The sequence below is a fragment of the Thamnophis elegans genome, chromosome Z, assembly GCF_009769535.1.
Source record: "Thamnophis elegans isolate rThaEle1 chromosome Z, rThaEle1.pri, whole genome shotgun sequence".
Taxonomy (NCBI): Eukaryota; Metazoa; Chordata; class Lepidosauria; order Squamata; family Colubridae; genus Thamnophis; species Thamnophis elegans.
The window spans coordinates 9,337,933-9,351,597 of NC_045558.1; the positions used below are offsets into that span (position 1 = coordinate 9,337,933).

Consider the following 13,665-nt stretch of genomic DNA (forward strand, 5'->3'; position numbering starts at 1 on the left):
GTTGCACTGAAGGAAAGCGAAGTGAAAGGTATGGGTTGATCAGTGGGTGGCTGAAGCAGAGGAAAAGGGCAGGGAAGAATGAGATACATTAACCTTGTCCTATTTGTTTTGCAAGACACTTTAAGAATCTTGCTTGGTTGAAACCTACAAGAATCAAATAAGAACATCTTGAGGAAAAAATAGCATAGTGTTCCTCATTTTCTCTTAATCATAGTTTCCCTAGAAAATCAGGAAACTAAAGCTGGGAGATATTCCATGATGGAGTCGATATTTATGAAACAGTTTTCCCCTGGAAGATAGATTAGTCCTGGCTTTTGTGGCTTCCAAGGTGGAGGTCTTCCGGTTTTTCTAATTAGTTGAGTGAATATAACAAGTATATTATACAACTCTGGTTTTATTGATTATTGCCATCAAGTCATTGTTGACTTTTAGCAACCACATAGGCAGATTTTCTACAAAATGATGTGGATAGCAAACATCTTACCATCAGATCCTCCCAACATTCCAGCTTTGGTAGCAAGTTCTTCAGTTGTTGCAAATCCATTCACAATTTTTTGGCAAGTCACAGGTGGAGGTGTAGGAGGAAGGGATGCTGGAGGTGTAGGTGGATTACTGAGATTATTTTGCTGCACAAGAGAACATATTTTCAATTAGTTTTCTAAAGGATTGGTGGGTAAACCTGCATATTTAATAACAAAACTAACTAGTAGCAATCCAAATGCATACATGCTAACTTAGTTCAGACCGAACACCAAGCTATGGTTTCAGTGCTGTGCTAACGAGGTAACAGGGTTTTCATTTGCTTATTTCCACTCTGTTAATAGTTACTAGCATAGTAAAGTAACTATTTTTTTAGTTTTCTTACAATAACTCACCAAACACACAAATTATGACTGGAACTACTTGTAGGACAAATACAAATCACAATTTCCATGTTCTATTTGCCACTCTGCATCAGGTAATCAAAAGCATATATCAAGAAAGGAAAGAAATCAATCATACTGTTTTTGTTTGAGAACTGGCTCTCCAGGTCTTACTGAGAATAAGGTAAGAAAGCATCTTGTTCAAGAGCAGATTTTAAAGTAATCTTCTGCTAACAGTAGGGCACTGATGAAAGTGAAGCTTTGTCCCAGTGAGTTAATGGGCATACATCAAAAGTCACTCTTTTAACAACTAATCTAGAACTAGAATGGGAGTTATTTGTTTAAAGTTTTCTCATTTGCCTTTTGGGACAATTCTATTTTGCTGGTTTCACCCCCTTTTTTATCTGGCTTTGTTAAGTTTCTCCAGATAAATTGTATCTAATGAACGGGGGGGGGGGGGGGGAGAGACTGTACTCAACTATAGAAATGGATGTAATATAGAAACTGGATGTAAATTTTAAACAATGATTTGGAAAGGAGGATTAGAAAACTTTGTTATTAAATATTATGGATGTTTAGCTAGAATAGGATATAAGGATTTAGTGTTAGTGGAGGATCTTATAAATAGTAATTGAAAGGCCAGTATGTGGTTATGGATTAAACTTTGGTATATTTTATGATGAAGGACGCTTAAACAATTATAGTCAAATGAAAATGGAGATATGATGGTGACATGTTTAAATATTTGAGTTAAAATGCTTGAGTTAATATGAAGTATGTTTCTTGACTGTGGAAGAGATGCACGAAAGTCTTTTTGTAACCAACTGATACACTTTCTACAGCATGTAAAGAAGGATTGTGTTTGTTTTTTAAAAAAATTAAAAAAGAAATGCAAGAGCAAAGCAAAAGCCTCCTTAGAACAAGAGCCATGATGCACACTGTAGAACAAGGGTGGGCAATTAATTTTCTCTAAGGGTGATATGAGAAACTGGGCATTGTGGAGGGCTGCTGCTCTGTCCCCCTGCTGCCTGAAGTGGCCCGCAGGCTGTAAAATGCACTAGAAAAAACGGAGGAAATGTAGCTATAATGCATGAATTGTAAGTCAGTGGAAGAACACATGGAAGACAATGATTTACCAACAGATTTCATCCGCACAGTTGTGATGGAGTACAGAAAACACAATGTGAAATGAATGCAATTCACAGTTGGGAAAGAAGTACAATTTTCATCTCATTTCCTAGTCTTTATAGCACATTCAGTCCACCTGCAGTAGTCAATTCTGTTACCAGTGGGAGACATTCAGGCAATGCTGCCATCTTTATTTATCTTTACTTTTTAGTTAGGGATTTCATATCCTATCATTGAGTTAACTGGTTCCGACATCTCTACAAGCAATATGTAAATTAACCAGTAACAAACAGAAGAATAAAAACAACAGCCATCATGGGGACAAGAGTAACATCAACTTCAGATATTTCAAAAAATCTTTGAAGACTAGAGAGGCTTTGCTGCTTTCTGGAAGGGACATAACAATAGATTTTGGGAAAATCTCCTGGTCACCAATTACCACTTGCTGACCTCCAAAAGGAGAAACAATTACAAAAGGGCCTTGTGATGGTCTCTTAAATTTATGTAAAATCGACCTAAATTTAATAATACTTTGTCTTTGAAGTAGTAATCCAGGGTGGATTTGTTAATAATCAGAGAGTAGAACTTTCACATGTACATGTGTTTGAAACACATTAAAAGGTTAGTGTTAAATATAAGTTTTCTTTTTCCCCTCTTTTTTTTCCTAATGTCTTCCTGCAGGGCCCACTTTTTTGGTTCAATCAAGTATTGATCCAAAATTGACCAAACGGCTTGTTGCCAGAGCCTGACATTGTAGGCCAGAGAAAATAAATGGTTCAAAGTCACAGATGGCTTTTATGTCTAAAGATGGGACTAGAACTCACTGTCTCCTGGCCACTGGCTCAAAGTCACCTAGCCAGCTTTCACACCTAAAGCAGGGCTAGCATTCATAATCTCCTGATTTCTAGCCTGGTGCTTTAACAGAGCAAACTGGCTCTCTAAGTAGAGGCTTTAGCATGCCACAATTTTTCAGTGAATGGGAAGGAAGAATGAAAAACCTGAGGAACGGTCTCAAGCAATCCTGAGGTATGTAACATAACGAATACCACTTTTCTTATAAAATTTTGAGAGAATTACATAGAAAAATAATACACCTTGTAGATTAGCTGAGAATAGTAATCAGATACCCCATCAAGCGTAGCACTACCGAAAGTTCCCACAAGTCGACTTCCACTACTCTGATGACTGCTACCATATGGGAGGAAGTGGGCGAAGCTCATTCCAATCATTGGCTCCATTAAAGGCAGCAAGGAGAGTTGCTGGGGAAAGATGCATAATTGATCACAATTGATAAATTACAATAAAAAGATTGCTACTTTTATAAGCTTAATACAAGCATTTCAAAGTTTTTCTTATACTACGCAAAATTCTAATTTTTATACATTGTTCTAAACAAAATAAATACTTTTGCTAGAAATAATGACTCCCAAATGCAGCAACTGTCGTGGAAGACTTGGTCTTAATACCATATTTTCAGGATTCAGAATGTTCTCAATGAAAATGTATCAATGAAGATCCTTTCATTGTCGTCGTCATTCTATCAAGACTCATCTCCAGATTGCAGTTTTGTTCTAAACTGTCAAGAGTTTTATGGCTGCTATTGTAAAAACTTAACAATAACAAAAAGCTGCTTTAATCTTTTCTCCAAACAAACTTTTTTTTTTCATCAGTATATTCTTTATTCCATTTCTCTTTTGTGTCATATCTCTCAGCAGCAAGGACTTTTATTACAGCAGTGATTGAGTATATCACTGGAAAAAATGATACGTCAGGATAGAAGCAGATCATCCTGAAAAAGTTCTATCTCTGTGTCTATGAAGATTCTCAGGCATGCAGGTCATTGTTGTCCTAAAGGTGCTTTTCCAAGAGGCAACTGGACTTTCTCTGCGTTTTCTTAAAGACGTTTCGCTTCTCATCCAAGAAACACAATTGTTTCAGAACAAAAGATGTTTTTTGAATGAGAAGTGAAATATTTTCAAGGAAAAACAAAGAAAGTCCAGTTGCCTCTTGAAAAAAAGCACCTTTGGACTTCCATCTCTGTGGTTATTAAGAGTCACCATCAACTTGATTACATGATGGCATGCAATCAATCAATCCAATAAAAACTGGTCTATTAGAAGGCTCACAAAGGAGAAAACTATCTTCTGGAATATTTTATAATAAATGCAAGAAGTGGGTAAGAATCAAATGAAACTTAGAAATGTTCAAACCTACTGCATTACTACATGTATAACAGCTTTGAATAAGGAAACATGGTAAAAATAGAAGACAGATACCTAAAAAACCAAATGTAAGATGAAATTTTCAAAGCCTCTTTTCTACCTCTTCCAAAACTTTTCATTATGGATTATACTTTTCAGTGCTCACCTGTTTCAACTGCATGAAGGTTTCTGTGTTAGGAAAAACAGTCTGTTTTTCTTCCTCCTCTTTTTTTTTCCTTTTAGGCCGAGATGTTGCTTTTTCACCTGTCCTCTGAGTTCGTTTGTTTCTCTGTTTCTTCATTTCTTGTCCTAAATCTGATCTCTGAACTTGGCTATTACCACAACTTAATGAGCCTTGCAATGGGTTCCCTAATGGCTGGTTAAGGAAAAAGCAAATATAGCGTATCATATCACTTTAATAAAAGTCCTAAATGTTCAAAACCCAGATCCTATAAACACTAAACACTGAATTTCATAGTGAAACTATCTACCTACCTTCCTACCTCCCACCCAGGTCATCTAGTGATATGATCAAATAGATAAATATCAATGGACATATTGTTTAACTGCATCCTCATTTCCCTTAACCAAATTCAAAACCAGCTGTAAAAATTGAAAGAAGGAGAACCAAGCACCCCCAATTTCATGAAAGAATCAGTGTTGGATTGAGGCTGAGCCTCAGAAGTCACAGCAAGTAGCACAAGTCTTTCCCCATTACTGTCATGATTGGAAGATGGCCATTGGCCAGAGACATTGCAATGTTGGAGAGGAAAGCACCTGTTTTAGCAAAGGCAGATAGTCCTCACTAAGCAACCCCAATTGAAGCTGAAAACTCAGATGTTGAGCAACATGGTCACTAATTGAGATGTCACGCAACCATGATGGATTTATATTACTTTCCATTTGATTGTTAAGTCATGTGACCATCACTACTTATTTTACTGCTGGCTTCTCCATTGACTTTGCTTGCTGGAAGCCAATTGTGAAGCGTAGAAATGTTATATGACCGTGGGATGCTGTAATGGTAATAAATGTGAGGACTGTTCATAAAACTACTTTTCAGTGCTGTTGTAACTTCAAATGGCCATTAAAGAGGGCAGACATTAAGCAAGGACTGGCAAAAAATGGCAAAGCTAAATTGCTGAGAAAGATATATCTGTTATCCAGCAACAAATGGTTGTGGACACGGACAAAGTACTTCCTACCAAATATTTTCCAGTGTCCTGAAAGTGAAGCCGTTATTATAAAAAATGTTTACCATGCTGCTTTCAGCCAATTCCTGTTTTTCGATTAATTTATTCTCCTCAGCATTCTCTGGAAGGTGGAAGCTGCTTTCTGATTTCTGACTGACATGACTGGCGGCTGCTTTGTTCTTAAGCAGGTGTTTGAGGAGTTCATTCCCTGACTCCACTTTTGCAGGTGGGGTGTTGGCAGGTGGTGCCAGATTCTGTGCAGGAGGGGAAAGCTGAATGGCAGCTTTATCATCTTCCACGTCAACATCCCTTTCAGTCTTCATCTTAGACACAGTTTGACTGGAGCACTGATCAACTTCTGCCTTTTCTGGTCCAATTTCTTGAAGGTTTGCAGAGATATCGGCCTTGGCTGTGTCCGTTTCTGGGTTTAGACTCGACGGTTCAGGGAGTTCGTTTTGTGGCAAATTGCTTTCAGCAAGTTGAGCTTTCAGCTCTAAGGATGGCTCACCCTCTGCAGCATTTGGTGTTGCTGCATCTGGCAGCTCTTCTTTCTCCGTTTCTCCCGAGTTGCGTGCAAGCTCCCCAGGAGTGCTAAGAGTTGGGGTGGACCCAGCTTCCCCAACAACTGGAGTTGGAGGAGCAGTTATATCTGAATGAGGCGTTGATGGTGTATTCACAGAGTCAGTGTCATCCTCTTTTTTCTTCTTTCTTGTTCTTTTCTTTTTGCCCTTCTCCTCAGGAATGATATCAGAATACAGTTGAATCAGAGACTGGTTTGCTGGATTTGTCCCAGCAAAGTTTGTTCCAGGTGGCAGGCTGGAGTCCTGACCGCAGGCCAGACCACTGCTAGTTCCTGGAGAAACTGCAGGCACACCACTGGCAAACTGGGGCCTAGGCAAGGACTGGGTAAAGCTGACTCCAGAAATACTTCCGTGGGACTGCTTAGCAGAATGGTAAGCAGAGCTTCCACCTTGAACTGGGACTGAATCAGGTGCAAAAGGGGAAGATCCTGCCTGCAGCTGCTCACTGCATGGTGGAAAACTGGGAGTGGGAGGAGAGTTTAAGGGCCCTGGTTGCAAAATAGTTCCTATCTGCTGCTGTGGTGGTGGTGGTGGTTGCTGCGGAGACTGCTGAAGGGGCTGTGGTGGTCTCATAAAATCACAAGTTCGATCTGAACCGAGGTAAGTTATTTGAGGGAAGGATGTTCTAGCACTTAATTCGGAGCTCACTGTGCCATGCTGCTCCATTTCCATCCTCTGTTGCAGTGCTCTCTGTCGATCCACTTCCTGCATAAGCTGGATTCGTTGCCTTTCCTGCTGCTCCCGCAAACGCTCTTTTCTCTCTCGTTCCTGGAAGCTTTCGCTAAATGGGTTATTGTCATCAAACTCCACACGAGGTGGGGGGCCGGACTGCACACTGGGGCTGGGGGCTAACACAGGAGCAGGTGTCCCAGGATTAACTGGCAGCTGGGGAACTGAAGGCGGCATTCGTGGTGCATTGTGGGAGAAAAGTACTGGAGTATTTGGAGGTTGCCAGCTGGGCAAGCATGGGATTCTGGGTGGATTGGGTTGGCCAACTTTGTGCTGTGGATGCTGAAGCTGCTGGGATATCATTGGGAAATTCTGCTGGCCTATGGCTGGTGATGACCCTCCAGGGACCATGGGGGGCTGCGAAGCAAGGCCTGGCATCCCTGAATGGGGTCCCATTCCAGACTGCTGCTGTTTTATCCGGTATTCTTCAATCAGCTCTGCATGCTCTTTCTGCTGCTTTCGTATCTGCAAAATTCATTTCTTATTTAATTCTAATATATTTTAAAATTATCTTTACCCCGCCTTTATTATTTTTATAAATAACTCAAGGAAATGAACATACATATACTCCTTCCTTCTATTTTCCCCACGGAAAGGCCCACTATTGCGAGATTTTATTATGAATCGCATGGAACCCAAGAGCTCTTACCTGTTCAAGCTGTTTTTGAACCATGCTCTGCTGCTCAGTGACGTGTTTCAGCTGCTCTGCATCCTCCTCTGGGAACTCACGTCCAGCTTTCTTGGCTGTGCGCTGCTTTGCAGAGAGGGCTTTCTTTGATTTTCGGTGTGCTCCAATTTGCTCTTCGAGATACTTCTGCTGCATTTGGAGAAGCTGCTGAGTTTCTTGTAGCCATTCTTCGTACTGCTTTCTATATGAATCATCTGGGGTTAAAAGATAACAAATGCCATGTTCCTTCTAAAGATTCAAGTGTTAAAGGGAGATCTTTATTTTTGCTTTGGGCCATGTTGTTATTCTGAAGAATTCCTCCACTGGCCCTTAGAGTAGCATCCGCAAAACATGTTTTCAAGCAAGCTACAGAAAAGAGATCTACAGCTGCCCTCTCCCTGTATGTTCAAAATAATATAGCTAGTCTTTGGCCATAATTGAGCGTGGAACCATGATCATAAACTGAGCAGGTCATTAACAGGTGATCAGGTAACTGACCCCATTTTATGTTATTATTATTATTATTTGCAATAGTCATTAAATGAATGGGGAAGTTGTAAAATGAATGCTGCAGTTAGTAACCGAGCCCGTTGTTCGCCAGCTTTTGATGGAAAGTAAATCAATTTCCAGCCAAAAACATCATAGGTTGTGGTCATGTGACCATGGGATCCTGCAAATAGCTTAAATGCTAGCTAACTGCAAAGTGCCCAAAATGCAATCATGTCACCACAGGTTGTGGGTGGCCATCAGAATTTCAAACAATCACAAAGTGGCTGGTCAATAAGGACTCCTTCTATTAATACTTTGTCCCAAACATACTTTTCTTTCAAAGTATGTTTAAATAATGGAAAAAATATAAAATATTTTAAAGAAAGGCCAAAATAGCTTTTAAAAGGCAAAAGGGGCCATGTTTACTAGCCAATGGTCTCTTAATTTTAAAAAAATCATCGATATGGCTGAATACACTTTTACAAAAAACATATTGCCTATAAAAAAATTAAACACATGAACGATTATCTAATTACTAATTAATAATGAAAGTTACTCAGAGAAATTTCAGTAATTTACTGTATTTTAGATATTGCATTATTTTTGTAAATTATGTTTATGGAGTTTAGAAATCACGCCCCAAGGACATATAACACATGAACGGAGTTATACTTACTTACAAATCCAGGACCAAAATTTGGAGGATTTGGTCTAGACATCTGAGGTGTTAGGTTACCATCCTTAAAAGAGAAAAAAACCAAAACAAAATTTATTGAGATGATCTGAGAAAGGCATGGGGATTTTTCCAGCTCAGAAGTCAGATTATGTCAGTGTTTTTCAACCTTTAAGATGTATGGACTTCAACTCCCAGAATGCCCCATGATAGCTGAGGAATTCTGGGAACAGAAATACACATAAGTTAAAGACCTCAAGGTTGAGAAACACTGCATTATGCACATAGGTTGTGTGAATTATTTTGCCCCGAGCACTAAAAGTGCAAAGCCTCACATATGAATCAGCTACCTCTCTCTCCATTTCTAACCCTTTCCCCAATTTTAAAAAAAAACATTATTACTGCAATCAGAAGCAGCACTAACAATCATCTGTAAGACAGGGAAAGGCAGATTTCAGATGCAGCCACACCCATCCATAAAGTACTATACAAGAACAATTGGGGATTTGGTTCCTACCTTAACCACTAAACATATTGCCCTTAAAAAGTATTATCTTGAACTGATTTACTGCAGATCTCAGGAAAAATTTTATTACCTGTGTAACTGCTTGTGGTATTAAATGCTGGCCTTCACTGCTCTGGGCTCCAGGTCCTGTCTGACCCATAAAGGCAAATCTAGTAATAGGTAAAGAAAAATAACAATTTTATTTTTTATGCAATCTGTATTAATGAAGAGATCATAATCTCAAACAATTCCATCATGCTATAAATCAGCTGACATTTCCTCATATGTACCTATAATTATTTTAGGATCTATCCATCCATGCAGAACAGAAATAAAAAGGAAATAAATGTATTCAATTATAGAATTGTATAAATTCATTAATATCTCTGCAAGCAATATCTGAACTTATAATTAAGGAAAAGAGCTGCACTTTCATATTAGTATCTAAGAAAGCAATATTGCATCATTTTAGGCAAAAGCGCCATTTTTACCAACCTGTTCATGACCAATGGTGGCATCCCCATATTGTTCTGTGCCATAACTTTATTGATCCCTTTCAGAGCTACCATTTTCGCCTTCATTATAGGATCAGTAATTGCATCAAAATCTAAGAAAACAGAATATATTATGTTTACAAAGTATTAAAATCAAGTTGCTTCAATTCTGTGAACTGTAGCCTTTTCATATTTATATCAGCTAATCAATTCAGTGTTGTTGTTGTTTTAATTAAAAAAGTTGTGTATTTGAAAAACGGTTTCCATGGATATGTTGAATTTGTTTCAGATCACAAACTGAACCTACCAGCAATCATTTTAGAATCATTTTACATTTAAAGTTTACATGACCTTAGACTAAAATTGGATAGCCAACTAGTGATTCAGATAAATATTTTGGCAGAAGCAAAAATGCTAAACTGTCAGTTTTTCTCAATGCCTCCACTGAGTTAGTGCCAGGAATTTAATGAAATTTGTTTTCAAGAATGTTCCGTGTCAAATATATGTTTTCATTTGTATTAGATCAAGAATTATAACAAGTACATACCGTACTATGTTGTATAAATCAAAGGAAAAACAAAAACAATTAACTCTTTCCATGAGCCTTACAATTTAAAAAAAAAAAAAAAAGACTATGAAAAATACAGGAAGTCCTCAGCTTACAACAATTCGTTTCCAAACCATTTAGTTAGAACAGCATTGAAAAATATGACTTATGACTGTTTTTCGCTTAAGACAGTTCAGCATCTCCACAGTCACATGATCAAAATTTGGGCGATTGGCATCTAAGACTGCTGCAGTATCCTGAGGCCATCTGATCCTCTTTTGCAGCCTTCCGATAAGGGGGAGCCAAATTCGTTTAATGACCATGTTAGTCAATTTACAATGATTAACAACTGTGGCAAGAAATATTGTAAAACGGGGCCAAATTCACTGAACAACTGCCTTGCTTAGTAATGAAAATTTTGGGCTCAACTATGGTCATGAGGCAAGGACTACCTACCGAATTTTGCCTATATATTTCATCTTTTAGAAAGGCAACAAAAACGGTTTGTTATATTTCTGGGGACTGAAACTTCCGGCTTACTCTAGTTTTTAGTTTTCGTGGTAATGGTTTTAATGTTTGCTTTAATTATTTTATTGTTTTTAACCTACAAACTTTTGTTTTTAATTACACCTAGTGATTAATGAGCTGAAGGAAATAAGTTCAATGCCATCAATCAACTATATGAATATATATCTACAGAAAGATCCCTGGATAAAAAGCTATTCAATGATCAAAAATGCCTACACATCCCCTGGGTGGCTGGAAATTAAATATAGAAATGGACATGAGTTAACATTCATGACAGCTGAGGATGAAATATATTTGCTCCATCTAGTTTGTACATATACCCAGCCAACATTACCATGGTTGGAAAAGTAAGAAAAGCATACCAATGTTAGGGAAAAATGGTTCAGACCGCTGGCGAATCATGGCTTGCATCTGTCGTTGCTGCTGCTGCTCTTGCCTTTCTTGATCCAAAAGATCTTGTAGCAAGAGAGGCTGCTCTTCCAAAAGCAGAGGCCTCTCCCGATTCTGCTGTTGGACCAATGTCTGAGAAAGCACCAGCTGCTGAGGACCAGGAATGCCACCAGGAGCAGGCCTATTTACCACAGGCCCTGTTTGGCTTCCAGGCTGCCCTACCCCTAAACTGGGATTGAGGGGCTGGCCAGAAATAAAGCCTGAATTTACTGCAGTTCCTTGTGAAAAACTATGGCCTACTGGTGGAACCATGTTCACATCAGGTAACACATTTTCCATGTTTTGACTTGTGGATGTAATCGAAGATTGTGGGATACTGGAAATGGGATTTGTTTGGGTTGTCCGGAAGGAGTGAGGAGATTCTAATAACCTCGTGTCAGGGTTTTCGGAATTGCCATGAGTGAGTAAGCTTGTAAGAACTGGAGTAGATCCAGAGGTATTACAAGAATTTGTTTTATTTTGACTAGGTAACTGAACTGCATCTGAAGTGGATGCTGTGGTTTCCTCATTCATATTTGCTTTATCAGTTTCTTCCACATTACAAGGCAAAACAGGTTTAGTTTCTCCATCATGCTGAGCACTAGAAGCTGCCACATTTTTGTCATTTTTTTCATGATTACATGTAGCTTCTTCAATTGGAGAAAGCATTTCTGTTTTAGTCTCAATGCTCTCAGCAGCTTTTTTCTGAGTAGGAACAGACACTTCAGGAACAGAAGTCTTATCATCTGAATGTTTTTGCAGACTGTCTTCTGCCTTGGCCTGTATATCATCTATGGGGACATTAAGATCCAGCTCTTCATTGAACATACCCTTCTTGTCACCCAAATCATGGTCTGGATCAGTATATGCAATTATGTCAAATTCTCCTGATCTCAGAAGATCATCAAGATGACGGTCATTAGTTTCAAGATTATCTAATGTGTCCAATTCATCACCTTTATCTTCCGCATCTAAATTTAAATTTTCAAGATCTTCATCAACCAAATCCTTAACCTCAACACCATCAAGGTCTTTAACATCTAAATCTTTCACAGAGGGGTCATCAGGATCGAGTTTCTCTTCTAAGGTATCAGTGGGCTGACTGGGCACTTGTAAGTCATTTGTTGCATCAGTAGGTCTTGTGGTTGGCAAAGAGTCTCCTGAAAATGCATTATTTATTGATGGATGATTTAAGGAACACATGACTAGTGCAGGTGGATGAGATGGATTCATTTTATCCTGCTGGGATGGTGCTAAATGCTCCAAACCTGTTGAACTCTGCAACGGATTATCTGGATTTTGAGAATTACATCTGGTGGGTTCTAGATGTCTTGGGCCCTGACGATCCTGTCTAGGTAGAATTTCAGTTTGTTGTTGATGCTCAGGAACAGTGTTCATAATAGTAGTTGATGAAGAAATAAAAGGCAGTCTTGGTCTGACTTCAGGCGCTCTATGACAAAGCTCAATGAAGGCCTGCCCCATTATATTGTGCTGTTGAACCTGGATACCTTGCGGTGGGAAATGCTGTGGCAAACCAATGGGATTATTCATTGGTGGTTTGTTAGGTAGCCTAGGCAGATCTATAGGCATGGATCTTCTAAACTGTGGTGGGACACCAGCATGTTGCATTTGTGGTGATGGACCAAGAAAATGATCTTGGCAAGGGGGAGGTCCATGGCTACCACTGGGAAAGCCAAATCTGGGAAAGAGAAAAACAAGCTTTTATTGAATTGGATGACCCACAGGAGAATATTTCCTCCATAATGAATACATATAATAACTGTGAAGCTAATTTTTACATAAAAAAAATAATGACATAGCTGAGTTTATTTTCACATTATCTATTTACTACTAAAAATAAATGATCCCTCTCTGTATGTAATCAAGTTAAACAAATTATGCATATTTTGCAGAGCTACAGAATTGGTGTTAAAAAAAGAATATACTAAGTTAAAAGGGCAATATATATTGCTTTAAACCTTGATTAAACTGCCAGGAAAAAAGATGTTAATTAAGGCCAATTAATAAAACTATAATGAATTTTTAGGCTAATTAATATAATTGATATAAGGGCAGAAAGAAGATTCCTACATTCCAAAGTACCTAGACATTTCTAACAGCAAAAATAGTATTTTCCAGACATAATCATATTTATACATGACATAGAAAGGAAACATTTACGTATCTTAATTTACAGACTATAAAATTACAATTTAAACAAAAATAATATATTCTAGTGTCAGAATGTTGTGGCCTCAGAAGTTAAATGCTTTTGTGCTTGATTCATTATTTTCAAAATAAAAATAATATTTAATAAAATATGAATTCAATTTTAAGTGACTGCGTGTAACTTTTTAATATGTTGTCATATATTATTCAAGTATTATTTTAAACCACATGCTATTTAAGGGGATTGTTAAAAGTAATGAAGGGTTTTTTTAAAGTACTTGTTGGTAAAATTTATCATTTCCTCTCCTTCAAAGAAAGATGTATATCATATCATATTGTATCATATATCATATTATATCTATAGCACAATTTCTGCATTAAAATGAACTTATGCAAATTTGTCTTAGTCATTGTGAATGACAAATGTGCTTGAATTTCTTCATAAATAGTCCAATTTAGTAAAGAGTGA

The 13,665-nt window shown here is 38.0% G+C and overlaps 1 protein-coding gene across 9 annotated transcripts in view; it reads right to left on the reverse strand.

The window, feature by feature from the left end:
* KMT2C (lysine methyltransferase 2C) overlaps positions 1 to 13,665 on the reverse strand; it is a 171,255-nt gene that overhangs the window by 17,026 nt on the left and 140,564 nt on the right. For all 9 annotated transcript variants that reach the window (XM_032236939.1, XM_032236936.1, XM_032236935.1 and 6 more), the window contains 9 exons: positions 10,961 to 12,726; positions 9,525 to 9,636; positions 9,121 to 9,199; positions 8,528 to 8,591; positions 7,345 to 7,577; positions 5,451 to 7,160; positions 4,359 to 4,568; positions 3,086 to 3,250; positions 485 to 626 (listed from right to left, as the gene is read on the reverse strand). In XM_032236939.1, coding sequence (XP_032092830.1) covers positions 485 to 626; positions 3,086 to 3,250; positions 4,359 to 4,568; positions 5,451 to 7,160; positions 7,345 to 7,577; positions 8,528 to 8,591; positions 9,121 to 9,199; positions 9,525 to 9,636; positions 10,961 to 12,726 — 4,481 coding nt within the window. The remainder of the gene's footprint in view (positions 1 to 484; positions 627 to 3,085; positions 3,251 to 4,358; positions 4,569 to 5,450; positions 7,161 to 7,344; positions 7,578 to 8,527; positions 8,592 to 9,120; positions 9,200 to 9,524; positions 9,637 to 10,960; positions 12,727 to 13,665) is intronic.